The 26,768-nt window shown below is 44.8% G+C and overlaps 1 protein-coding gene across 5 annotated transcripts in view; it reads right to left on the reverse strand.

The window, feature by feature from the left end:
• The window catches only part of LOC137327050 (MAP7 domain-containing protein 2-like), a 223,939-nt gene that overhangs the window by 23,484 nt on the left and 173,687 nt on the right, over positions 1 to 26,768 (reverse strand). For all 5 annotated transcript variants that reach the window (XM_067992442.1, XM_067992441.1, XM_067992440.1 and 2 more), the window contains 6 exons: positions 25,110 to 25,381; positions 23,322 to 23,460; positions 19,472 to 19,652; positions 7,268 to 7,372; positions 7,000 to 7,053; positions 2,135 to 2,213 (listed from right to left, as the gene is read on the reverse strand). In XM_067992442.1, the coding sequence (XP_067848543.1) occupies positions 2,135 to 2,213; positions 7,000 to 7,053; positions 7,268 to 7,372; positions 19,472 to 19,652; positions 23,322 to 23,460; positions 25,110 to 25,381 (830 nt within the window). The remainder of the gene's footprint in view (positions 1 to 2,134; positions 2,214 to 6,999; positions 7,054 to 7,267; positions 7,373 to 19,471; positions 19,653 to 23,321; positions 23,461 to 25,109; positions 25,382 to 26,768) is intronic.

Here is a 26,768-nt window from a genome sequence, read left to right on the forward strand (position 1 = left end):
TATAGAGGGATATGGGCCAAGTGCAGGCAATTGGGACTAGCTTAGTGGTATAAACTGGGCGACATGGACATGTTGGACCGAAGGGCCTGTTTCCATGTTGTAAACTTCTATGATTCTATGATTCTATTAATTACTTTAAGCTCCTCATTCTCATTAGCCCCTTGGTTCCCCACTATTTCTGGTATGCTTTTTGTATCTTCTACTGAGAAGACAGATACAAAATATTTGTTTAACGTCTCTGCCATTTCCTGATTCCCCATTAAAATTTCTCCTGTTGCAGCCTCTAAGGGACCAACGTTTACTTTTGCTACTCTCCTCCTTTTCTTTGTAGAAGCTCTTGACCTGCTACAGTCCATAGCAGTTTGATACAACTGAGTGCTTTTTCTAGGCCACATCAGAGGGCAGTTAAGGCTCAGCCACGTTGGTGTGGGACTGGAATCACATATAGGCCCAGACTGGATAAGGATGGCAGGTTTCATTCCCTGAAGGACATTAGGTGTCATCCAGTTGGGTTCTTATGACAATCCTACAGTTTGTATACATTTGGGGTCTCTAAGCTTTGGTTTCTGCAATCTAGGCCTTCTGTACAAGGGAAATTACATTTCAACATGCTCACAGTTAGATTTCTAGGAAAAATGGTCCAATACTTCTGCAATAATACAAGTGATTTGGAAAAAAAAATGTTCCCATACAGATTCATCAGTAAACTGGCAATGTCCTTTTATGTGGCAGGATTGCACACTGTGTGAGAGATGGACAAGCTATCGTCAAGAACCTAGCAACATGAGTGAAGCCATAAACTGACTTCAGAATCGTGAACTGAGTGCTAATGGAATGCCAACATAAATCGTCTCTCTATCCCTGCAGTTAATTTGAGATTAAATCACTCCCAACTCACTTTGTGCAGTGTAACTGCACCCTATGTTATGAGGTCCCGCTACTTAAAGAAAAATATATTCAAAAATTAGCAGAAATGGACCTGGAAAAAAACTAATGGAATGTTGGCCTTTATATCTAGAGGACTAGAGTACAAGGGGGCAGAAGTTATGCTGCAGTTATACAAAACCCTGGTTAGACCGCACCTGGAGTACTGTGAGCAGTTCTGGGCACCGCACCTTCGGAAGGACATATTGGCCTTGGAGGGAGCGCAGCGTAGGTTTACTAGAATGAAACCCGGACTTCAAGGGTTAAGTTACGAGGAGAGATTACACAAATTGGGGTTGTATTCTCTAGAGTTTAGAAGGTTAAGGGGTGATCTGATCGAAGTTTATAAGATATTAAGGGGAACGGATAGGGTGGATAGAGAGAAACTATTTCCGCTGGTTGGGGATTCTAGGAGTAGGGGGCACAGTCTAAAAATTAGAGCCAGACCTTTCAGGAGCGAGATTAGAAAACATTTCTACACACAAAGGGTGGTGGAAGTTTGGAACTCTCTTCCGCAAACGGCAATTGATACTAGCTCAATTGCTAAATTTAAATCTGAGATAGATAGCTTTTTGGCAACCAAAGGTATTAAGGGATATGGGCCAAAGGCAGGTATATGGAGTTAGATCACAGATCAGCCATGATCTTATCAAATGGCGGAGCAGGCACGAGGGGCTGAATGGCCTACTCCTGTTCCTATGTTCCTATTAATCAGGCTTCTTTGAAACCTTTGAATTGTTAGAAAAAAAGTTCAATTTTTAACAATTTTTGTTTAAGAGGAAGAGAAACAAACACACTGACTACTACCAATTTGTTCTTTGATGTTTGAAGGAGAATTAATAAAAATCATCCTGCATTTCTTTGGTTCTAATGTCCAACATGCTTGTTCCCAATTTGTGCAGTCATGCTCTTCACTGAGATTCATGCAACGATAAGACTGATTTGGAGTAAGCTCTTCCCTGCATCACTGATCACCCACATAGTATACAAACATCAGACTGCACTGCGCCGACTTTACAAACCCAAAGTGTTTACCAAACACATTTTAAAAAAACTGACGTCAGACTGCAGCCGATGATGCATTCAATTGGCTCTTGTTTTCTACCCAAAGAATTGGGTTGTCGGGGTATGCTCCTCTTTACTCTGCTCTTAATTGGAATCATCACAATAGTATTATGTGCCAGTATGAAGAGGAGTAGAGATGGCTGACCTTGTTCCACAGTGGCTGGGGTTTGAAGCTCCTTTTCCCCGTTCACGGTGGGCTCAACTTCTGGTTTTGTTTCTTCTTTCTGGAACAGTCAGAGAAGTGGAACCATCAGTAGTTTTAAAGAAAGGAAGGAAGACTTGTATTTATAAGGCACCTTTCACCACCTCAGGATGTCCCAAAGCATTTCACAGCCAATGAAGTGCAGTAACTGTTGTAATGGAGGAAACGTGGCAGCCAATTTGCACACAGCAAGATCCCACAAACAGCAATGAGATAATGACCAAATAATCTGTTTTAGGTGTTGGTTGAGGGGTAAAGAATGGGGTAAAAGGACACTGGGAGAACTCCCTTGTTCTTCTTAGAAAAGTGCCACGGATTTACATCCACCTGAGAGGGCAGACAGGACCTTAGCTTAATGTCTCATTCGTAAGACGGCACCTCCGACAGTGCAACATTGCCCCAGTACTGCTCTGTGAGTATCGGCATAGAGTGTGGGCTCAAGTCCCTGGAATGGAACTTGAACCCATGACCTTATGAATCAGAGGCCAGAGTGCTGCCACTGAGGCAAGACTGACATAACTACTTATGTTAAGCACAAAACTCACCTTTTGAGGCATGGGTTCATGCCTTAATTCTCCACATGATGTGTTGAAGTAGCACGTGTGCTAATTTGTATTAAGGAGTAATCTGGCATTAATTGAGTGGATGTTAACTTCTGTGAACTGGATGTTAACTTCAGTACTGCTCAATGGATGGTGAACTCTCAGCATGGGTGTCAGATCAAGTCTGTCAATGCGAGACATTTTGGAGGAACAGCAGCAGACCATGGTCTGGGAGGCTCAAGCAGAGAAGGCATGCTTACAGCACTTGCTACTATCCGAGGACCTCTAATGTATCACCTATCTGGATGTCAGTGCCTCCTCGAACGAGTCTTGCAGGTACGGAACAAAATCTGGACCGTACTCTCAGTGGAAGTGACCACCAAACTCAACTTCATGCTACTGGCCATTACCCGGCACAACAGCCAGAGAAACAGTTTCCAGTGGCAGGAGGGTCGATAATCAGAGGACACAGATTTAAGCTAATTGGCAAAAGAACCAGAGGGGAGAGCAGCAGAATTTTTTTTAACGCAGCGAGTTGTTGTGATCTGGAATGCGCTGCCTGAAAGGGCGGTGGAAGCAGATTCAATAGTAACTTTCAAAAGGGAATTGGATAAATACTTAAAAAGGAGAAAATTGCAGGACTATGGGGAAAGAGCGGGGGAGTGGGACTAATTGGATAGCTCTTTCAAAGAGTCGGCACAGGCGCGATGGGCCGAATGGCCTCCTCCTGTAAGATTGTAGGATTCATGCCACTGGGTGTTACCAGGCACCAACAGGACACAGATCAGCCAATATGCAGTTCACCCTCTTCTATCATGTGTTAGCGTACATCAGGTCCAACAGTGGCATGCAGTACCAGCTAGAGGGGAAGGCTCCAGCGTACCAGGCGCCACTGATTACACTCATGTTGCCATTTGTTCGGCCATAGCTGTACAGTCTATGCTATCGACAGAAAAGGTTAACAGCTGGCTCAACATTCAGATGATACGCACTACTACATATGCATGTTGCAAAACATTATGCAAGTTAATGCACATTTCATGAGGGACCCAAGGGGACCCGGATTGCATGAGGAGACAGACTGACAATTTGACTTCTGGGAGGCAGGCTCTTCACTCCAAAGAAAGCTGATGTAAAATTTCCAGATTCTCAAGAACAACGGCACACAGTCACAAGGCTGAAATGTAATAAAGCAGGATCATGGCCTCTTAAAACTCTTCTACTGGTGCTCCGCTGGTGCCTTGCAGTAGGAGCCTGAGCGAGTTGGCAGCACCACTGTTGTACGTCTCCTGCAGCACTGCTTTGCTATTGAAAGGATCACATGCATGCTTACTAAAGAGCATGTCTACAGAAAGAGGATGGTGGGGTGGGGGGGAGAAAGGGAAGATTTTGTTTTTAATTCATTCTCGGGATGTGGGCGTCGCTGGCAAGGCCGGCATTTATTGCCCATCCCTAGTTGCCGTGAGAAGGTGGTGGTGAGCCGCCTTCTTGAACCACTCATGGTTTGATACAACTGAGTAGCTTACTAGGCTACTTCAGAGGGCAGTTAAGAGTCAAACACACTGGTGTGGGACTGGAGTTACGTGTAGGCCCAGACCGGGTAAGGACGGCAGGTTTCCTTCCCTGAAGGACATTAATGAACAAGTTGGGTTTTTACGACAATCCCACAGTTTCATGGTCACTTTTACTGACACCAGCTTTTTATTTCCAGATTTTGTAAACTCAACTCTATAAAAAATATAATCTAGAGACCATGAGATCAAATCCCACCAGGGCAGTTTGATAATTTGAATTGAGGAAATAAAAAGCTGGTATCAATAAAAGTGACCATGAAGATTATTGTAAAAACCAAACTAGTTCTTCAGGGAATGAAACCTGCCGTCCTTACCCGGTCTGGGCCTATATGTGACTCCAGACCCACACCAACATGGTTGACTCTTAACTGCCCTCTAAAGTGGCCTAACGAGCCTTTCAGTTGCATCAGAGCAACTAGGGATGGGCAATAAATGCCAACCTTGCCAGCAATGCCCACATCCCCAGAATGATTTTTTTAAAAACATGCCCAGAGACAGATGCTGGCAAGGGACTGGCAGTGATTGAGAGCTTGTTACTGTGCTTCTGTACACACACCAGCACTGGAGGTTGAGCACTGACTGGCCCACTGATCTCTGCACAGAGACGAGAGAATTTAAAATCTCCTGCCCATTTACTCAGCACGTTTGTGTACCTAGTAAGGGTGTTAATGGAGGATTCAGTGCCACCTTTGCATTTCTTTTTCTGATTTGTGCAATTGAGCAGCCAAAGTGCAGGAACAAAATTAGCTTTCATTTAATCCACAATGTCTTTGGAGCAATTTAATCCCCCTGGTGAACTCTAATATCATCCTGCAGTATCATAGAGGTGACAAGTGGAGCTCATACGGATCGAGGGGAAGAAATTCTGACGGACAATCACCTTGGATTACCATTACATACCTGCTAATGGTGAGTTCAGAGTGGCATTAACAAATGCCTGCAACCAGGTTGTCTGCTTGACCTTTGAACCAGGTTATGTGTCACCGAGAGAGCCAAACAAAGGAGAAACCCAGAGAAAATACATTACCAAAAAAGGACTGCATTTTCCTACTTTTCTTTTTGGTTTATACAGGTGGCCACTGGTTTTACCAATCAAAAGACCGGGGAACAGATATTATGATGTGTGATATTGTCGTACAGACACTTTGTGGGTTCACATCGAATCCCTTTGTCTGTTCTTTTAAAGGAGGCATTATCCAAATTTGTGTGAATACTTCATTTTTTGTACAATGATATTGCCCAGTGTAATTTCCTGGCTTGGGTTATTTGGAATCACAGAATTAACCAGTCACCTCTGCTGATGTGTGTGGACATTAGATGGAGGCAGCGCCAAACGTGACTGTGATTCCCTCCACAGTCAAACAGCTTCCTGACTTTCCTTACCTGGACTCACATGAGGGGAATAGTCTCTCGGTTGAGGTAATAAACAACAGCAACAACTTGTATTTACACAGCGCCTTTAACGTAGTAAAACATCCCAAGGCGCTTCACAGGAGCGATTATCAGACAAAATTTAACACCAAGCCACATAAGGAGATATTAGGACATTAGTCAATGAGGTAAGTTTTAAGGAGTGCTTTAAAGGAGAAGAGAGGGGTAGGGAGGCAGAGAGGTTTAGGGAGGTAATTTCAGAGCTTAGGGCCTAGGCAGCTGAAGGCATGGCCGCATTTGGTGGAGTGATTAAAATCGGGGCTGCGCAAGAGGCCAGAATTGGAGGAGTGCAGAGATCTCGGAGGGTTGTTGGGCTGGAGGAGGTTACAGAGATAGGGAGGGGCGAGGCCATGGAGGGATTTGAAAACAAGGATGAGGAATTTTAAAATCGAGGCCTTCCCCCACCGGGAGCCAATGTAGGTCAGCGAACACAGGGGGTGATGGGTGAACGGGACTTGGTGCGAGTTAGGATACAGGCAGCAGAGTTTTGGGTGATCTCAAGTTTACGGAGGGTGGGAGACGTGAGGCCGGCCAGGAGAGCATTGGAATAGTCAAGTCTAGAGGTAACAAAGGTATGGATGAGGGTTTCAGCATCAGATGAGCTGAGGCAGGGCAGAGACGGGCGGTTAAGGAGGTGGAAATAGGCGGTCTTGGTGGAGAGGTATGGGATGGAGGCTCATATCAGTGTCAAATAGGATGCTGAGATTGCAAACGGTCTGGTTCAGCCTCAGACAGTGGCCTGGGAGAGGGATGGAGTCGGTGTCTAGGGAACAGAGTTTGTGGCGGGGACAGAGGACAATGGCTTTGGTCTTCCCAATATTTAATTGGAGGAAATTTCTGCTCATCCAATACTGGATGTGGGACAAGCAGTGTGACAAATCAGAGACAGTGGAGGGGTCGAGGGAGGTGGTGGTGAGGTAGAGCTGGGTGTTTTCAGCCTACATGTGGAACCTCATGTCATGTCTTCGGATGACGTCGCCAAAGAGCAGCATGTAGATGAGAAATAGGAGGGGTCCAAGGATAGATCCGTGGGGGACTCCAGAGGTAACGGAGCAGGAGTGGGAAGAGAAGCCATTGTAGGAGATTCTCAACCTACGACTGGATAAACAGGAATGGAACCAGGCGAGCACAGTCCCACCCAGCTGGACAGTGGAGGAGAGGGGTTGGATGGAAGCATATCCCAGAAAATCAAAATATCGAGTGAGGAGGGAAATGTTTTTCAACAGAAGGATGAATATTAGGTTGCTTTGATAATTGGTACCTTGATTTCTCCAGCATCACCTCGTCTGGTTCTTTTCATGATCTCTTCTATTCTCTACAAAAAATCGGAGATAATAAGAATTGTTCATATTTTCCTTTGAACCAAATCTTCTGTCCGTTATAAGCTCATTTACCCAACACTTGATTCCTAACCTTCTACAGACTAAATCCTGCCTCCATTACGTTCATTTACACAACACTCCCTCCTAACCTTTTACAGACTAAATCCTGCCTCCATTACGTTCATTTACACAACACTCCCATCTAACCTTCTTTCTCTCCAGCCGCTCCTGTTCGATCTGCTGAATGGCCTGTTCCCGTTCTTGCCGTTGTCGTTCAGCTGCCTCACGAGCCTTGGTTTCAGCTTCTTCTCGCTGAAGAAAAATAAATACAGGAGATAGCTGTAAAAAAATCTTCCTGAATTAAAGTTAGTTTTCCTCGGCCTAAATAAAGATCTAACAAAACAAATTTCATAAAGAATATATACATCTTTTTAAATGACCGTATTCCAACCCTAATCATGACTGCATGTCAACCTAATTACCCTCAACACAATGGAGGATGCTATTTCACTGTCCGAGTACTGAATGCCATTTGTAACTTGGAAAATATGATCCAGCAGTCAAGCTTTAGATTTGCCTGATGGAGACCCAGGTTAGAATCCCATTATGGAATGAAAATGTCATTTGATTATACCCAACATGTACGCTTCACCAGATCTGAAATGTGTCATTATGTTGCAAAGATATTATTACAGCGAGATATTATTCCCACGGCAAGGAATCACTAAAGAGACTACACGATAACATCAACAAGTTCCATCCCACCATCAAGCTCACCATGGACTACTCCTCAGAATCAGTTTCTTTCTTGGACACACGAATCTCCATCAAAGACGGGCACCTCAGCACCTCACTCTACCGCAAGCCCACGGACAACCTCACGATGCTCCACTTTTCCAGCTTCCACCCCAACCACGTCAAAGAGGCCATCCCCTATGGACAGGCCCTGCGAATACACAGGGTCTGCTCAGACGAGGAGGAACGCGATGGACACCTACAGACGCTGAAAGACGCCCTAGTAAGAACGGGATATGACGCTCGACTCATCGATCGACAGTTCCGACGGGCCACAGCAAAAAATCGCATAGACCTCCTCAGGAGACTAACACGGGACGCAACCAACAGAGTACCCTTTGTCGTCCAGTACTTCCCCGGAGCGGAGAAACTACGCCATGTTCTCCGCAGCCTTCAACATGTCATCAATGAGGACAAACACCTCGCTATGGCCATCCCCACACCTCCACTACTCGCCTTTAAACAGCCACCCAACCTCAAACAGACCATCGTTCGCAGCAAATTACCTAGCTTTCAAGAGAACAGCGTCCACGACACCACACAACCCTGCCACGGTAACCTCTGCAAGACATGCCAGATCATCGACACAGATACCACCATCACACGAGAGGACACCACCCACCAGGTGCATGGTTCATACTCCTGTGACTCGGCCAACATTGTCTACCTCATACGTTGCAGGAAAGGATGCCCCAGAGCATGGTACATTGGCGAGACCATGCAGACGCTGCGACAACGGATGAACGGACACCGCGAAACAATCGCCAAACAGGAGGGTTCCCTCCCAGTCGGGGAACACTTCAGCAGTCATGGACATTCATCCACCGACCTTCGGGTAAGCGTACTCCAAGGCGGCCTTCGAGACACACGACAACGCAAAATCGTCGAGCAGAAATTGATAGCCAAGTTCCGCACCCATGAGGACGGCCTCAACCGGGATCTTGGGTTCATGTCACACTACACGTTACCCCACCAGCGAACAAATGTTATCTGTTTTTAATATAACGGGTCAGTTGCTGTCTTTTCTATGTTTCTACCTCTCTATCTCTGTTTTTTTTTGTTTGTTGTTTTTTTTTGGTGATTTGTATATTCTGAGACCTGGCAGGTAACACCTGTCTGTCTGCACACTGATTGCCTTGGCAACGGGCAGTTGAAAAAACTGTCTGTACTCACCAAGCATTGTTCTGTGAATTATAAATGCGATTTCATCTCGAGGATTTCATTTTCACATCATTCACCTGACGAAGGAGGAAGCCTCCGAAAGCTTGTGAATTTAAAATAAAATTGCTGGACTATAACTTGGTGTTGTAAAATTGTTTACAATTACAGCGAGGAGATTGGTTGGTGCAGTGAATTGCAGTGATGCCTGGGCTTAAAGGGTTAAATTATAAGGACAAGTTGCATAAAGTTGGTTTGTGTTGCCTTGAATTTAGATGATTGAGGGGTGATCTAATCTTAATCTTGAGCACAGAGGTTGGTAAAAACAGAGAGTGAACTTCTAACGGAGTGAAGTGCTAACAGAGTGAGGACATTAAACTGGGAATTTGGTGAGTGTGGAAAGTAGTATGTATGTTTTATTTTTATCAAACTGAAATTTAACTTAGATGACTTTACTAACTTTAAAAAACTGCGAGTCAATGGCAGTTAACAGTTAAGAGACAATCAGCTGCAAGTAGGTTCCTGACTCGGTGTTAATTACAGCGGCTGGAAGTTTACTAACCAATTGTAACTAGGGTGTGTCAGAACGGTATTTGGTACAAGGATCTTTGCAAAAGCAGAACTAACTGCGAACAGAGTGAAGACTTTCAACCGGGAATTTGGCGAGTGTGGGAATTAGGGGGAAGGAGGTGCTAAGCAATTTAAGCCAAGGGACTATAAACTAATCTATCAGCTTTCAAATCTTCAATAAAAAATACATAAAATTAAAAAAGACTTAAGTAATTACTAATTGTTTTGAAATCAAGCTAAATCCATTTACTAAATATAATCTAGGTCTCAAGTGATTCCTTAGTCCTAGAAATAAACTGCTGATTAAATAAATAAATGGGAGTATGATATTGTTGCTGTCACAGAGACCTGGTTGAGGGAGGGGCAAGACTGGCAGCTCAATATTCCGGGGTACAGAATCTTCAGGCGAGACAGAGGGGGAGATATAAGAGGAGGGGGGGTCACAATATTAATTAAAGAATCAATTACTGCCATAAGGAGGGATGATATATTAGCAGGTTCCTCTAATGAGGCCACATGGGTGGAGCTTAAAAACAAAAAGGGGGCAAGCACTTTGATGGGAGTGTACTATAGGCCCCCAAACAGTCAGGGGGAGATAGAGGAACAGATATGTAGGCAAATCTCAGAAAATTGTGCAAATAATAGGGTAATAATAGTGGGGGATTTCAACTTCCCCAATATTAACTGGGATACTCAGAGTGTAAAAGGCTTAGAGGGTACAAAATTCTTAACGTGCATCCAGGAGAGCTTTTTGAGCCAGCATGTAGAAAGTCCTACAAGAGAGGGGGCGGTACTGGACTTAATTTTAGGGAATGTGGCCGGCCAAGTGGAAGAAGTGCTAGTAGGTGAGCACTTTGGTGAGAGTGACCATAATTCGGTGAGATTTAAGGTGGTCATGGAAAAGGACAGGGAGGGGCCGGAAATAAAGGTTCTAAATTGGGGGAAGGCCGATTTTAATAGGATAAGGCAGGATCTGGCCAAAATGGACTGGGATCAGCTGCTTGTAGGAAAATCCGCATCGGAGCAATGGGAGTCTTTCAGAAGGGAGATTGAGACCATACAATGGCAACATGTTCCCGTAAAGGTCAAGGGTGGTTCCAAGAACTCCAGGGAACCTTGGATGTCAGGGGATATACGAGAATGGATTAGGAAAAAAAGGAGGGCTTTTGGCAGATACAAAAGGCTAAAGACGGAGGAAGCCCTAGAGGAGTACAAAAAGTGCAGGGGGGTACTTAAAAAAGAAATTAGGAGATCAAGGAGGGGCCATGAAATAACACTGGCGAGCAAAATAAAGGAAAATCCTAAGATGTTTTATAAGTATATTAAGGGTAAGAGGATGACTAGGGAAAAAATAGGGCCCATTAGGGACAAAAATGGCAATCTGTGTGTGGAGCCGGCAGATGTAGGAGGGGTTCTAAATGAATTTTTTGCATCTGTTTTCACTATGGAGAAGGACGATGTAGACATAGAAATACGGCAGGGGGACTGTGATATACTCGAACATATTAACATCGAGCGGGAGGAGGTATTTGCGGTTTTAGCAGGCCTAAAAATGGATAAATCCCCAGGCCCGGATGAAATGTATCCCAGGCTACTGTGTGAGGCAAAGGAGGAGATTGCGGGGGCTCTGACACATATATTCAGAACCTCTCTGGCCACAGGGGATGTGCCAGAGGACTGGAGAACCGCTAATGTAATACCATTATTCAAGAAGGGGAGTAGGGAAAAACCGGGGAACTACAGGCCAGTGAGCCTAACATCAGTGGTAGGAAAATTATTGGAAAAAATTCTGAAGGACAAAATTAGTCTCCACTTGGAGAAGCAAGGATTAATCAGGGATAGTCAACATGGCTTTGTCAAGGGAAGATCATGTCTGACTAATTTGATTGAATTTTTTGAGGGGGTGACTAGGCGTGTGGATGAGGGTAACGCAGTGGATGTGGTATACATGGATTTCAGTAAGGCCTTCGATAAAGTCCCCCACAGGAGACTGGTCAAGAAGGTACGAGCCCATGGAATCCAGGGTGCCTTGGCACTTTGGATACAAAACTGGCTTAGTGGCAGAAGGCAGAGGGTGATGGTCGAAGGTTGTTTTTGTGACTGGAAGCCTGTGGCCAGTGGGGTACCACAGGGATCGGTGCTGGGTCCCTTGCTGTTTGTGGTCTACATTAATGACTTGGATATGAATGTAAAAGGTATGATCAGTAAGTTCGCTGATGATACAAAAATTGGTAGGGTGGTAAATAGCGAGGAGGATAGCCTCAGTCTGCAGGACGATATAGATGGGTTGGTCAGATGGGCGGAACAGTGGCAAATGGAATTTAACCCGGAAAAGTGCGAGGTGATGCACTTTGGAGGGACTAACAAGGCAAGGGAATACACAATGAATGGGAGGACCCTAGGCAAGACAGAGGGTCAGAGGGATCTTGGTGTGCAAGTTCACAGATCCCTGAAGGCGGCGGAACAGGTAGATAAGGTGGTAAAGAAGGCATATGGGATACTTGCCTTTATTAGCCGAGGCATAGAATATAAGAGCAAGGAGGTTATCATGGAGCTGTATAAAACACTGGTTAGGCCACAGCTGGAGTACTGTGTGCAGTTCTGGTCGCCACACTACAGGAAGGATGTGATCGCTTTGGAGAGGGTGCAGAGGAGATTCACCAGGATGTTACCAGGGCTGGAGCGCTTCAGCTATGAAGAGAGACTGGGAAGATTGGGTTTGTTTTCCTTGGAGCAGAGGAGGCTGAGGGGGGACATGATTGAGGTGTACAAAATTATGAGGGGCACAGATAGGATGGATACTAAGGAGCTTTTTCCCTTCGTTGAGGGTTCTATAACAAGGGGACATAGATTCAAGGTAAAAGGCGGGAGGTTTAGAGGGGATTTGAGAAAGAACTTTTTCACCCAGAGGGTGGTTGGAGTCTGGAACTCACTGCCTGAAAGGGTTGTGGAGGCAGGAACCCTCACAACATTCAAGAAGCATTTGGATGAGCACTTGAAATGCCATAGCATACAAGGCTACGGACCAAATGCTGGAATATGGGATTAGAGTAGACAGGGCTGATGGCCGGCGCGGACACGATGGGCCGAAGGGCCTCTATCCGTGCTGTATGACTCTATGACTCTCTCTAAATAAAAACTAGGAATGGCAGTGCAGGCTGTTTGTCGGGACTGTAATATGTGGGAGTTTGTGATTGTCACGGATTTCCACATCTGCAGTAAATGTCTCTCCGGCTCAGAGTCTTTGAGCTGGAGTGCGAGTTAGAGATCCTCTGACACATAAGGGAGGGGGAGGTAGAGAAGGAGGTCCCGCAGACACTGGTCCTGTCCAACAGGTACAAGGTACTTAATACCTGTGAGGATAAGGATGAAGATGGCAGAGAGGATGCCCAGAATGCTAACCATGCCACCATGGAGCATGAGGTAGTCCAAGGGAGGGAGGAGCAGAGTAGAAAGGTTGTAGTCATAGGGGATTCTATAATTAGGGGGATAGATAGCATCCTCTGCAGTCGTGACTGAGAGTCCAGGAGGGTGTGTTGTCTACCTGGTGCAAGGGTAAAGGACATCTCAAAGCAACTGGAGAGGAACTTGGAAAGGCAGGGGGAGGATCCAGTTGTGGTGGTCCATCTCAGGACCAATGACATAAAGAAGAACAAGGAGGAGGTCCTGCTAAGAGAATATCAGAAGCTAGGAACTAAAAGCAGGACCTCACGGGTGGTAATCTCAGGATTAGTACCCGAGCCACATGCTAATTGGCAAAGGGATAAACAGATCAGGAAGGTGAATGTGAGGCTGAAAGACTGGTGTGGGAAGGAGGGGTTCCATTTCATGGACACTGGCACCAGTACTGGGACAGGAAGGAGCTGTACCCCTGGGACGGGCTCCACCTGAACCGGGCTGGGACCAGAGTCCTAGCAGAAAGGATAAATAGGGTGGTGGATAAGGCTTTAATCTAGCAAGATGGGGAGAGAAATCTGGTAGCAATAACAAAAGCCTAAAGATAAAAGAAACAGGAGATGAATGTAAAGGTCAGACCAGGGTAAGGAATAAAGATAACATGAACGACCAAGAAACAAATACAGTTATCAAACAGAAGTATAAAAAGACTGTTAAAAATAAAGTAAAAGGAACAACTACTGAAGATGATTTAAACTGCCAGTGCAGCAATGTACACAGTGTCTGAAATAAAACGGGGGAACTGGAGGCAATAATCCGTAGCGAGGAACCAGATATGGTGGGAAAACTGAAACATGCTACACATAATGAACAGGACTGGCAGCTAAATATTGTGCGTTATAACATAATCAGAAAGGATAGGGAAGGAAGAAGGGGAGGTGGAGTAGCTGTACTAATTAGGGATAACAATGGCAGTAGAAAAAAGGGACATAACTAACAGAAGGATAGAAACACAATCCATACGGATTGAAAAAAGAAATGGGATTAATCACACTAATAGGAGTATACTACAGACCACCTAATAGTGGAAAGGAGCTAGAGGAAGAAATATATAAGCAAATATGTGAAATGAGTAAAGGACATAGAATAATAATTATGGGTGATTTTAACTACCACCAAATAAACTGACAAGAGGAGGTTGGAAAAGGGGTACAGGGAATGGAGTTTTTACAATGTGTGCAGGACTCCTTTCTTACCCAGTATACAGAAAGCCCAACAAGAGAGGAATCATTGCTAGACCTAGTAATAGGAAATGAACCAGAACAGATAAGAGAAGTAAGCATAGGGGAACATCTAGGCAATAGCGATCACAACATTCTAATGTTTAAAATCAAGATTAAGAAAGACATAAGTAAACCAAAGACCAAAGTAATAAATTGGAAAAAAGCTGATTTTGAGGGGATGAGAATGGAACTAGGAAAAATAAACTGGGAAAATTTACTGACAACGCAGAAATAGAACAGCAGTGGGAAACATTTAAAATGGTGGTCAAGAGAGTCCAGGAGAAATATATTCCACTAAAAAGCAAGAACAAACTAACCAGGAATGACACACCATGGATAAATAAAGAAATATGGGCAAAATTGAAACTAAAGAAAAAGGCATAGTAAGTACATAGAGCAACAAAAGAGTGGATGATGAAAAGGTTAGGAAAGAAGTTTAAAAAAACAATTAGGAAGGCAAAGTACGAAACTATGAAATTAAATTATCAAGGATTATAAAAAGAAATAGTAAAGGCACATAAATAACAAAAGAAAAATCAGGATAGGGATAGGGCCACTCAGGGATACACACAATAAACTCACAGGTAATGACAGCGAAATGGCAGAAATATTGAATAATTACTTTGCTTCAGTATTTACAGGGAGACTAGCACGGTGGGAATGACATTAGAAGAAGAGATCAAAAAAAGTATAAAGACATTTAAGATAGAAGGGGGGGAAGATAATTGATAAACTAATCAAACTGAGAGAGGATAAATCCCCAAGTCCGGATGGATTGCATCCACGCATATTAAAAGAAGTTAAGGAAGAGAATGTAGAGGCAGTATTACATAATTCATTAGAAAAGGGAACAGTGCCAGAGGACTGGCGGACAGGTAATGTGATTCCTATATTTAAAAAGGGAGATAGAACAAGTCCAGGGAACTATAGACCAATTAGCTTAACGTCGGTGGTAGGAAAGATAATGGAATCCTTACTCAAAGCTGTAATAGAAAAACATCTAGAAACCGAAAATATAATAAAGAATAGTCAGCATGGATTTCAAAAGGGAAGGTCATGCTCGATCAACCTTATTGAATTCTTTGAAGAAGTAACAGAAAGGGTAGATAAGGGTAATATAGTAGATATTTGGATTTTCAAAAGGTCTTTGATAAGGTACCACGAAATAGACTCATGACTAAGGTCAGAGCATGTGGAGTCAGGGGACAAGTAGCAGAATGTTTTCTGTTTTGTAGCCAGCTTGCTATCCAGAGAGTAGGGGTTAAAGATAGTTACTCAGACTGGCAAAAGGTGGGAAGTGGTGTTCCACAAGGATTGGTGCTGGGACCACTGCTGTTCACCATTTACATAAACGATTTGGACTTGGGAATCACAAGTACAATTTCAAAATTTGCGGATGATATCAAGTTGTGGGGTATGGTTAATACCGAGGAAGACTGCGAGAAAATACAGGAACACATTAATAAACTTGTAGAATGGTTGTGTAAATGGCAAATGAATTTCAATATAGGTAAGTGTGAGGTGGTACATTTTAGTAGGAAGAATAAGGGGGCCACATACCCCTTGGATAATAAGAGTCTAAATGGGGTACAGGAACAGAGGGATCTGGGGGTACAGATACACAAATCACTAAAAGTAGTGACACAGGTTAATAAGGCCATAAAAAAGGCAAACCAAGCACTGGGGTTAATTTCTCAAGGAATAGAATTGAAAAGCAGAGAAGTTATGTTAAACTTGTACAGAACTTTGGTTAGACCTCACTTGGAGTATTGTGCACAGTTCTGGTCTCCATATTATAAAAAAGATATACAGGCACTGGAGAAGGTACAAAAATGATTTACTAGGATGATACCAGAAATGAGAGGATATACTCATCAAGAAAGATTGAGCAGGCTGGGGCTCCTTTCTCTAGTAAAGAAAAGACTGAGGGGTGACCTAATAGAGGTCTTAAAGATTATGAAAGGGTTTGATAGGATAGACGTAGAGAAGATGTTTCCACTTGCGGGGGAGACCAGAACTAGGGGCCATAAATATATGGCGGGAGTAACTAAGACTCTCTTCGAGGCTTTAGTAGGTGGTCTCGGAGTGTTGCCCTCTGGTTGCTATAGCTTTAACAGTTTTGTAAGTTCTCGGTCACAGTGAGCCGTGCCTCCACATGGTCCCGCTGGAAACAACATAACATCTTTGGCTGAATGGGCTGTTCAAAGAACTTGCTTAACGGGTGATCTGCATAGACCCGCGGAGGTAAGTGATTTCTCTCTTGACCTGTCCAGGCAAGAGCCCAGGCAGATGCCTAGTGTGGAACCAAATGTTGGGGGTAATGACTTGCCCTCAGCCAGTGTTTGTTTTAGTAAGTCCGGTTACAGTAGGATGGTAGCTGTAGTCGTGCAGCTCTGCTGTTAAATCGCGACCCAACTAGCACTCATTTGGTGAAGTCTTCGTCTTACTGTAACTGTGATTCTCGTGTGTTCTCGGTCACAGTGAGTCGTGTTCCCGCCAGCCTCCTTACGACACGTGGCTGATTCGACTGCTCAAAGAATGCACAAAGGGTGATCTGACGGAGATCACACTCCCTCAGGAGGGGAACCTTCTAAAACAAAAATATGTGAGTTTGCTCACGTCCGGATGGGTTTGGTACCGGGCAAAAAACCTCCCCGCCGATTGGTGGCAGCCAACCAAGGCGTAAAATACAAAAGCTGCACCGCTGGAGTGACTCCTGCAGTCCTAGCATCACAAGCCTCTATCGAGATGGAGGATGGCAACTGGCAAGATCTACAAGTGCCCAGCTGTAAACCAAATTGTGGAAGACTGGACTAGAACGGACTGTCAGTCAATTCCAAAGACCAGGGGACCGCGAGAGTAGTTCTCAGCTGGTGATGTCTAAGAGAGCGTCACATAACCTTGAGGAAGGCATTCCAAGAGGAGAGCTGATAAATCATTTAGTCCATATTTCAGTGGGTATGGAAACCAGAATAGAAGCAACCCTGCGGGGGGTCCCCGAAACACGAGACACTAATATGGACGTTGAAATGACAAAGTTGATGGGTCAACTAAACAGCCGCTAATCCGACTCTCTGTAAATACATTACATGTTAAATCCATTGTTGTTATGTTATTGTACGTTGTCTGATGTGTGATAATTAGTAATAAAGCGCAATCATCAGATGATGATCATGGGTAATCGGAGAGCATTGCCGCTAACCAAACGACACTAGCTCAGTCACATCTCTCCGTTATGGTGGATTCCATGCCCAGTGAACCTGTCGGTAACGTCTGTTTTCCCAATCACAGATCAACCCCTCCTCCCCACCCAAAGTACCTGCGATTCACTAGTAGCCGGCCCAACTTGGCTGTGGTGAAGCTGGATATTGCAACGTGGACGAGCCACGTAAAACCTCGAAATAGACACTCATTCAATGGGCACGATCCCACGAGTGTATCAAAATAGTCACTAATAAATCAATAGGGAATTCAGGAGAAACTTCTTTACCCAGAGAGTGGTGAGAATGTGGAACTCACTACCACAAGGAGTAGTTGAGGCAAATAGCACAGATACATTTAAGGGGAAGCTAGATAAGCACATGAGGGAGAATGGAATAGAAGGATATCCTGATAGGGTGAGATAAAGTAAGGAGGGAGGAGGCTCATGTGGAGCATAAACACCGGCACAGATCAGTTGAGCTGAATGGCCTGTTTCTGTGCTGTACATTCTATGTAGTCGAGTTGGTTAAAATGATAAAGGGATTCTATTGGGTAGATATAGAGGCCCCGATATTCATGGCGAGGGGGCAGGATCACGTTTGCAGTCTTAACCAAGTTCCTAGGGGGCATGAACCGAAGAAGCAAAACTGGACTTAATTTGGCCCCAATTTAGCAATCTCACTAAGAGAGGCCACAAGACACTGTGGGAAATGGAGAAATGGTGGATCACTGAGTGTTCTTCTTTGCACTTCTCTAACCTGCTGAATATTCGAAGTAGAATTAACAGACCTCAGCGTGAGGGGCACAAGATTCACACTAAAAAAGAAAGTTCTAAGAAAGTGCTACCATGTCACTGTGATAAGAATAATATGTGGCTGTTCCAGCGATTCTCCCTCTCGTGATGAGACGTCTGTTCCTTTAACACAGGTTTCAATATGTAACAAGAATTGGCAAAATGTCTGGATGTGTAAGCTACATTTTCAAATAACCTCTCTGGCTGCGAGTCTCAGAAGCTATAATTGCACTACCTACAGCCTTATATTTTTTGCAAGTTTCTAAACAGAATATTGTGAAGTTAAATCAGGAAAATAAGTGAACTATAGAGCATTTTAGTTATAAAAGAAATCACAAGCCTCACTGGATGCATGCGAGGGCAGAGATAGGTTACAATACTTTAGCCCGATTGTGCGCCCTCTGTGTCTAGTGTGGCTCTGGCGTTGGCAGTGAAGCCTTGCAATTTTGGCCCTATCGTGTACTAATAAACTGACAAATGTCGCTGCAAAGTACTGTACTAAACTCAGCAAAAGGTTTGAAGCTTGTGATCAGCCTGGCTATGCAATGACTGACAAGTTTTTAAAAATTCATTCTTGGGATGTGGGTTCCGCTGGCAAGGCTGGCGTTTATTGCCCATCTCTGGTTACCCTGAGAAGGTGGTGGTGGGCCTTCTTTTTTGAACAACTGAGTGTGTTGCTAGACCACTTCAGAGGGCAGTTAAGAGTCAACCACGTTGGTGTGGGACTGGAGTCACATATAGGCCCAGACCCGGTAAGGACGGCAGATTTTCTTCCCTAACGGACGTTAGTGAACCAGTTGGGTTTTTACGACAATCCGACAGCTTCATAGTCACTTTTACTGATACCAGCTTTTTATTTCCAGATTTTTAAAAATCAAATTCAAACTTTCAAACTGCCCTGGTGGGATTTGAACCCATGTTCTCTGGATTATTATTAGTCCAATTACATAGCCACTATGCTACACGTGTTTAAACCCCTAACTTTACAGCATTGAGTTCCACTGATAATTACTGTAGTGCGTGATAAGATTTCAGTTAGACCTTTTAAAAGATGTCGCATTACAGTGTTACGCTGCTCATCTAACCTTGCACCAGGATCGATACAGCATTCAGTCCATTTGCCAACCAGGAGTGAGAATCAAGGATAAAAGAAGTGAGGAAAAGTTAATCATATACATATCCAGTGCAACAATGAAACATCACTCCACCACTAACCTGCTGTTCAAGTCTCGCCAGGAGTTCTTTCTCCTGCTGTTCTTTTAAGATTCTTTCCTCTTCTGCTTTCCTCTGGCGTTCCAGTTCCTGCTGTCTTCGCTCTTCCTCAAGCTTGCGTGCCTCTTCTTCACGACGAGCCCTCTCTTCATCTTCTTTTCTCTGCAACTCTTCCTTCATTTTCCTTTAACAAGCATCAGATTTATTCCGATTCATCATTAGCCTCTTTCTTATAGCAATGACATCAAATATCTTGCTTCATGGGTAGCCTTAAACCTGTTACGGTAATGACAGTAGACGTGCTACCTGTGATTGGTGAGCACCGAGTGTCGGGCGGTGGTTACGGTAATGACAGTAGACGTGCTACCTGTGATTGGTGAGCACCGAGTGTCGGGCGGTGGTTACTGTAATGACAGTAGACGTGCTACCTGTGATTGGTGAGCACTGAGTGTCGGGCGGTGGTTACGGTAATGACAGTAGACGTGCTACCTGTGATTGGTGAGCACCGAGTGTCGGGCGGTGGTTACTGTAATGACAGTAGACGTGCTACCTGTGATTGGTGAGCACCGAGTGTCGGGCGGTGGTTACTGTAATGACAGTAGACGTGCTACCTGTGATTGGTGAGCACCGAGTGTCAGGCGGTGGTTACTGTAATGACAGTAGACGTGCTACCTGTGATTGGTGAGCACCGAGTGTCGGGCGGTGGTTACGGTAATGACAGTAGACGTGCTACCTGTGATTGGTGAGCACCGAGTGTTGGGCGGTGGTTACGGTAATGACAGTAGACGTGCTACCTGTGATTGGTGAGCACTGAGTGTCGGGCGGTGGTTACTGTAATGACAGTAGACGTGCTACCTGTGATTGGTGAGCACCGAGTGTCGAGCGGTGGTTATGTAACCCGGTCACATCCAGAAAGGACCAATGTCTTTGGGTGGATGAGTCCCTGGAGGAGGGGAGCGGGACCCTCGATGGAGGAAACACCATCAAAAGGCGGACAAGCTAATCCTTGAATTAGTCAACAGTGTCCACAGCCTGGGAGGGGTGACCCAGCTGGAGTACAGAACAGGTCAGTGACAGAGTGACCGTGGACAGTCCCAAACACCACACCAGGGGTCAGGTCCCTGCTGTAAGAGGTGTAGAGGACTGTCACAGGATCTCCAACAATAGTCAATCAATCATGATGATGGGTAGCCTTCTATAATTCAACTATTAACATTTTGTTTTAGGAAAAATGATGGATGTTGCAAATATTTACCAGGTGATTGAAGCAATAAACTGAAAATTTTCAAACGGTGCTGTTTTGATTTATTTTTAAACTGTGTTGTTGGGCAGAAACCCAATCTGTTGGCCAATTGTTAGATTTCCCTCTCCCAGTGCTCCCCATCTTATTTAAATATATTACTGTCTGCTCAATGCACTTCATGCTCTCTTTTGGCCGGTTTTCTTGGGGTGCAGTGGGCAGGAAGCTGACCCAGGGCAGGAAGGAAGAAATATCTTCCTGCCTTTGCCTCAGTCAATGCACGGTTGGAGATGGGATTGCCCTGCGCACTAAAGACAATGCACGGTGAGTGTGCATTACTGGGCCGTCATTTGTTACTTTCGTGCGAGTGGAGGATGAGCACATTTTGTCCCACACACTTAAAATTCCTCCTGGGGTTAATCCAGATCGACACATGTTAACACACAGACCTGGTGTGAACAGTATTTGTAGCTCGATAAGGGATTGTTATACATCAAATAAAGGTGAGACATAGATCCACATTGATCTCCTGCTTGTTACACTTCTAATCTCAGCCATGTCACCTTGGGGAAGCAAAGCACTTTTGAGGCTATGCTCTTGTATACCTCATGGTATCTTCTAACAAAGGCTGCACTTTAAGAGGCCAGTGAATGAGGAATTATGTGAGAACCGCAGATATCCGTGCTTTTGTTACCTCTAGACTCATCTATTCCAATGCTCTCCTGGCCGGCCTCCCACCTTTCACCCTCCGTAAACTTCAGCTCATCCAAAACTCTGCTGCCCATATCCTAACTCTCACGAAATCCCATTCACCCATCACCCCTGTGTTCGCTGACCCACATTGGCTCCCGGTCCAGGTATGCCTTGATTTTAAAATTCTCATCCTTGTGTTCAAATCCCTCCATGGTCTCGCCCCTCCCTATCTCTGTAACCTCCTCCAGGAACACAGGAACAGGAGGAGGCCATTTAGCCCCTCGAGCCTCTTCCGCCCTTCAGTGAGATCATGGCTGATCTATGACCTAACTCCATATACTCGCCTTAGACCCATAATCCCTTGATACCTTTGGTTAACAAAAATCTATCAATCTCAGATTTAAAATTAATAATTGAGCTAGCATCAACTGCTGTTTGCGGAAGAGAGTTCCAAACTTCTACCCACTTTGAGTGCAGAAGTGTTTCTTAACTTTACTCCTGAAAGTCCTGGCTCTAATTTTTAGGCTATGTCCCCTAGTCCTAAACTCCCCAACCAGCGGAAATAGTTTCTCTCTATCCACCCGATCAGTTCCCCTTAATATTTTGAAAACTTTGATTAGATCACCCCTTAATCTTCTAAATTCCAGGGAATACAACCCTAGTTTGTGTAATCTCTCCTTGTAATTTAACCCTTGGAGTCCAGGTATTGTTCTAATAAATTTACACTGCACTCCCTCCAAGGCCAATATATCTTTCCTAAGGTGCGGTGCCCAGAACTGAACACTAGGAGTGGTCTAATTAGGGCTTTGTATAGCCGTAGCATAACTTCTACCCCCTTGTATTCTAGTCCTCCAGATAGAAAGGCCAGCATTCCAATAGCCCTTTTGATTATTTTCTGTACCTGTCCATGACATTTGAATGATCTATGTACATGGATCCCTAAGTCTCTTTGGATCTCCACTGTTTCGAGCTTTTCACCATTTAGAAAGTACTCTGATCTATCCTTTTTAGATCCAAAGTGGATGACCTCACACTTGCCCACATTGAAATCCATTTGCCACAGTTTGGCCCATTCACTTAATCTATTAATATCTGTCTGTAATTTTGTGCTTCCATCTACACTGCTTACAATGCTGCCTATCTTTGTGTCATTGGCAAACTTGGATATGAGGCTCTCTATCCCGTCATCTAAGTCATTAATAAATACAGTGAATAATTGAGGCCCCAACACAGATCCCTGTGGGACACCACTAGTCACATCCTGTCAATTTGAGTACCTGCCCATTATCCCTGCTCTCTGTCTCCTGCCGCTCAGCCAATTTCCTAACCAGGTCAATAATTTGCCCTCAATTCCATGAGCTTCAACTTTAGCTAACAGTCTCCTATGAGGGACTTTATCGAATGCCTTCTGGAAGTCCATATAAACAACACCCATAGACATTCCCCTGTTCACTACTTCAGTCACCTCTTCAAAAAATTCAATCAGGTTCGTCAGGCTGTACAACCCTCCGAGATCTCTGCGCTCCTCTAATTCTGGCCTCTTGCGTTTCCCCGATTTCCTTTGCCCCACCGTTGGTGGCTGAGCCTTCAGTTGCCTAGGCCCTAAGCTCTAGAATTCCCTCCCTAATCCTCTATGCCTTTCTACCTCACTCCATCTCTCTCCTCCTTTAAGACACTCCTTAAAACCTACCTCTTTGACCAAGCCTGTCCTCATATCTCTTTATGTGGCTCGCTGTCAAATTTTGTCTGATTTACGCTCCTGTCAAGCATCTTGGAACATTTGGCTACGTTAAAGGTGCTGTATTAATGCAAGTTGTAGATGTAAAGAGATATCGGAGGATCAGAATACAGCAATGAATACAAAACCTTCATCGTGTTGAAGCCTGGTTATCATCATGGTTTGTAAATATAGCGCATTACCTTTCAGCTTCCTCCTGCTCTCTCCGCTCCTGCTCCTCCATCTCCTTCTGCAGCCGTGCATGTCTTCGTCTTTCTGCTAGAAGTTTAGCTGCTTCCTCTGCGTTAGTTGTTCCTGCCATGGTCTTAGAACTGGATGTGTCTGAAAGAGAAATGTGGAGAGATGGCTCGCTCACAGGTGCTATTCTGCAGAGCAGTAAATTAATTGGAACACAACAATGAGAAAAAGAATCCACTTTAATATCTGAACCGGGTGAAGGAAGCAGGTCATAATGTGTGCCTGTATTTCAATACAAAATCATGGAAAATACACAATGGTCTCAATATTAACCCCCACACGAAAGGCGGTAGAGGGTCCGGGACAATGGTGGGTAAAATTTAAATGGGGGAATGTGACCCCTACCCTCCGTGTATGCGCCCGTTGACGTTCTTCCACAGGCCAATTGGGAGCCTGATTTAAATTTAACATTTACCAGCCGGTTTTCCAGGGCTCGGGAAACCCGGCAGTGAAAAGGAGGCGGGAGCAGCCGGATCCAGAAGGTAAATGCCTTTTCCAGCACTCCTTGTGGGCCAGGAGGAGCAGGAGTGCTTCCCCCGACCCCTCAAGGGTGTCTTCAGCCTCACCTCTGCCGATCGCGGCCGACCTCCCACGCCCTCCCCCCCCACTCCCACCAAGCTCTGATCTCTCGCTCTCTCCCCCCTCCCAAGTGCCGGAGACTGTCCCCAAGGGTTCCCGACTGCTGCCCAGTACTCCTGGTTTTCCTGCCTGTCAATTTGTTGGCAGGAAACGGAAGGAAAAAAATTATAATAAGGTCCTGCTGTTAAGTTGGCAGGATCTCCGCATCCCCTTGCCGGGATATCCCCGTGCTCCCTCGCACCCTCCCCGTAATTATCAGGGCCAATGGGTTTGCTCCAAGTGGATTAATTGCTGAGAATGTAACTGAACGTCAGTGAGGTGCAAAAAGCAAAATGCTGCAGATGCTGTAAATCTAAAATAGAATCACAGAGCGGGTCAGGCAGCCTCCGCCGAGAGAGGAAGAGTAGGGCTAACGTTTCCGGTCGAGAACCTTTCGTCAGAACTTGAAGATGTTACACAAGAACAGCTTATAAGAAGGAACAGAGCCAGGGAATAGGGGCAGGGTCAGAAAAAAAGATGATCTATAAAAGAGAAAAGAAAATGAATCACAGCCTTCCCCTTTTTTCTCTTCCCACCAGCTTTTCCCCCATTGCCCATCCCTAGTTGCCCTGAGTTTGATACAATTTGAGTGTCCTGCTGGGCCACTTCAGAGGACAGTTAAGAGTCAACCACGTTGGTGTGGGACTGGAGTCACATAGAGGCCCAGACCGGGTAAGGACGGCAGATTTCATTCCCTGAAGGACATTAGTGAACCAGTTGGGTTTTTACGACAATCCGACAGCTTCATGGTCACTTTTACTGACACCGGCTTTTTATTTCCAGATTTTTAACTGAATTCAAATTCTCAAACTGCCCTGGTGGGATTTGAACTCGCGCATAGATACACACCTGTGTTGTAGCAATCTGTGGTACAGTGCGTCGGTGCTGCGATTCAGCTAGCAATGATGCTGTCCCTTTAGTGGGTCTTACCATGAATGTTGGGACATCATGCACTGCCACCAAATGTCAAGTACTGTTCCACAATAGCAGAATAAATCCTGTTGAAATCGTCAGACCATTCCTGTAGTCTCAATTACTATGGTGCACAAAGTTTATATTAAACAGGTCTCTCTATACGTTCCAGACCATCTGAAATATTTTCATACTCTACGCACCTTCGCCCAGAGCTGCCTTCTTCCTTTCATGCTCTTTGACTGGTGTTGTCACTGATGGTGTCTCACTTTCAGGTGATCTAATGTCACCTCCTGCAGCCTCCTCTGATTTCTGCCGAGTCACCTCCCCCTTCTCTTTGCTCTTTTTTCCACTCTCTGCAATGTTATTAGAAGATGGCCGTCTTCTCATGGGAGAAGACTTTCCGCTGGAAGTTGGAGATGGCGGGAACTCTTTGATAGAGCTCGGAGACTGGGTTCGAATCTTCGAACTGGCCCTGCAGAAAGATAAGCAAAAATTCCAAAGGAACTATTAAATCTTCACACATGCTTAATGCATATTTGACAAACTGACGTAGTGTTACTATTCTACTCAGTCCATTAAGTATCTTATAAACAAACTGTAAAATTCAGTGTGTAATTTTCACTTTTGTATATGTTTTTATATCATTTATCAACTGTAAGCCATGGCTCAGTGGGAGCACTCTCGCTCCTGAGTCAGAAGGTTGTGGGTTCAAGTCCCACTCCAGAGATTTAAGCACATACTTGAGTCAGACATTCCAGTGCAGTGCTGAGGGAGTGCTGCACTGAAGGAGGTGTCGCCTTTTGGATGAGATGTTAAACCAAGGCCCGGCCTGATCTCTCAGGTGGACGTAAAAGATCCCACTGCACTATAAGAAAAAGGGCAGGAAAGTTCTCCCCGGTGATCTGGAAAAATATTTATCCCTCAACCAACATCACTAAAACAGATTATCTGGTCATTATCACATTGTTGTTTGTGGGATCTTGCTGTGCGCAAATTAGCTGCCGCATTTGCTACAATACAACAGTGACTATACTTCAAAAGTACTTCACTGGCTGTAAAGCATTTTGGGATGTCCTGAGCCAATCAAAGCTCAATGAATAGTTTACGGTACTACAGACACTGGGTGTGTTAAGCACGTGTGGTGCTGTACATGAGACACAAGTAGGCCGATTTCCCACACAGTTTCGATGTAATAATTCCATATACGGGGTCAGAGGGTGAGTAGGGAAATTGGAACGTGACCCAATTATGTCGGGTGCCCTATCCTGTTGAAATTTCCTACCCATTTGGGAGAGGGTGCGTAATACATCTGCCTGCAGGTGAAAATGAAAAGGCCAGGGTTTTCCTACTGCAATCCATGGCAGAATCCCCTCAAAAAATGGGGCAATTTTGCCATAGACATCCACCAGAGTCATAAAAGTGCCCCCGAACTTGAGAAAGTGGGATGGGGTCAGGGCTGAGTGGGTGTCTCACCCCAGATGCACCTCCAAAAGGCCTTCCAGAGAAATTCAGCCATATGACTTTTAATTGCATGTAATTATTACGAGCAGCTTGCATCAGCAAGACCTGTACGATGTTATTACTATCTGGGGATGAGCATAACTCCACTTGCCATCTGGCAGTTGTCTGGTCAGTCTACTTATAGGATCTAAATCACAACACATGGGTCTTCATCACATGTCGTCTGTATGTGGGGTTTCTCCTCATTGCATCTCCGCCATATCACTGATTAGTACTCAAGCCAATCTTTTCTTCCATGCCTAATGGTACACGAGGCAGCCCATTTCTTCCACTGCTTTTATATCCAGCAGATCGTGCTCTGGGTTGTTTCTATAACCAAGATCCTTTTTTAATGTGGA

This window comes from Heptranchias perlo, chromosome 11 (assembly GCF_035084215.1).
Source record: "Heptranchias perlo isolate sHepPer1 chromosome 11, sHepPer1.hap1, whole genome shotgun sequence".
In the NCBI taxonomy this organism is placed as follows: domain Eukaryota; kingdom Metazoa; phylum Chordata; class Chondrichthyes; order Hexanchiformes; family Hexanchidae; genus Heptranchias; species Heptranchias perlo.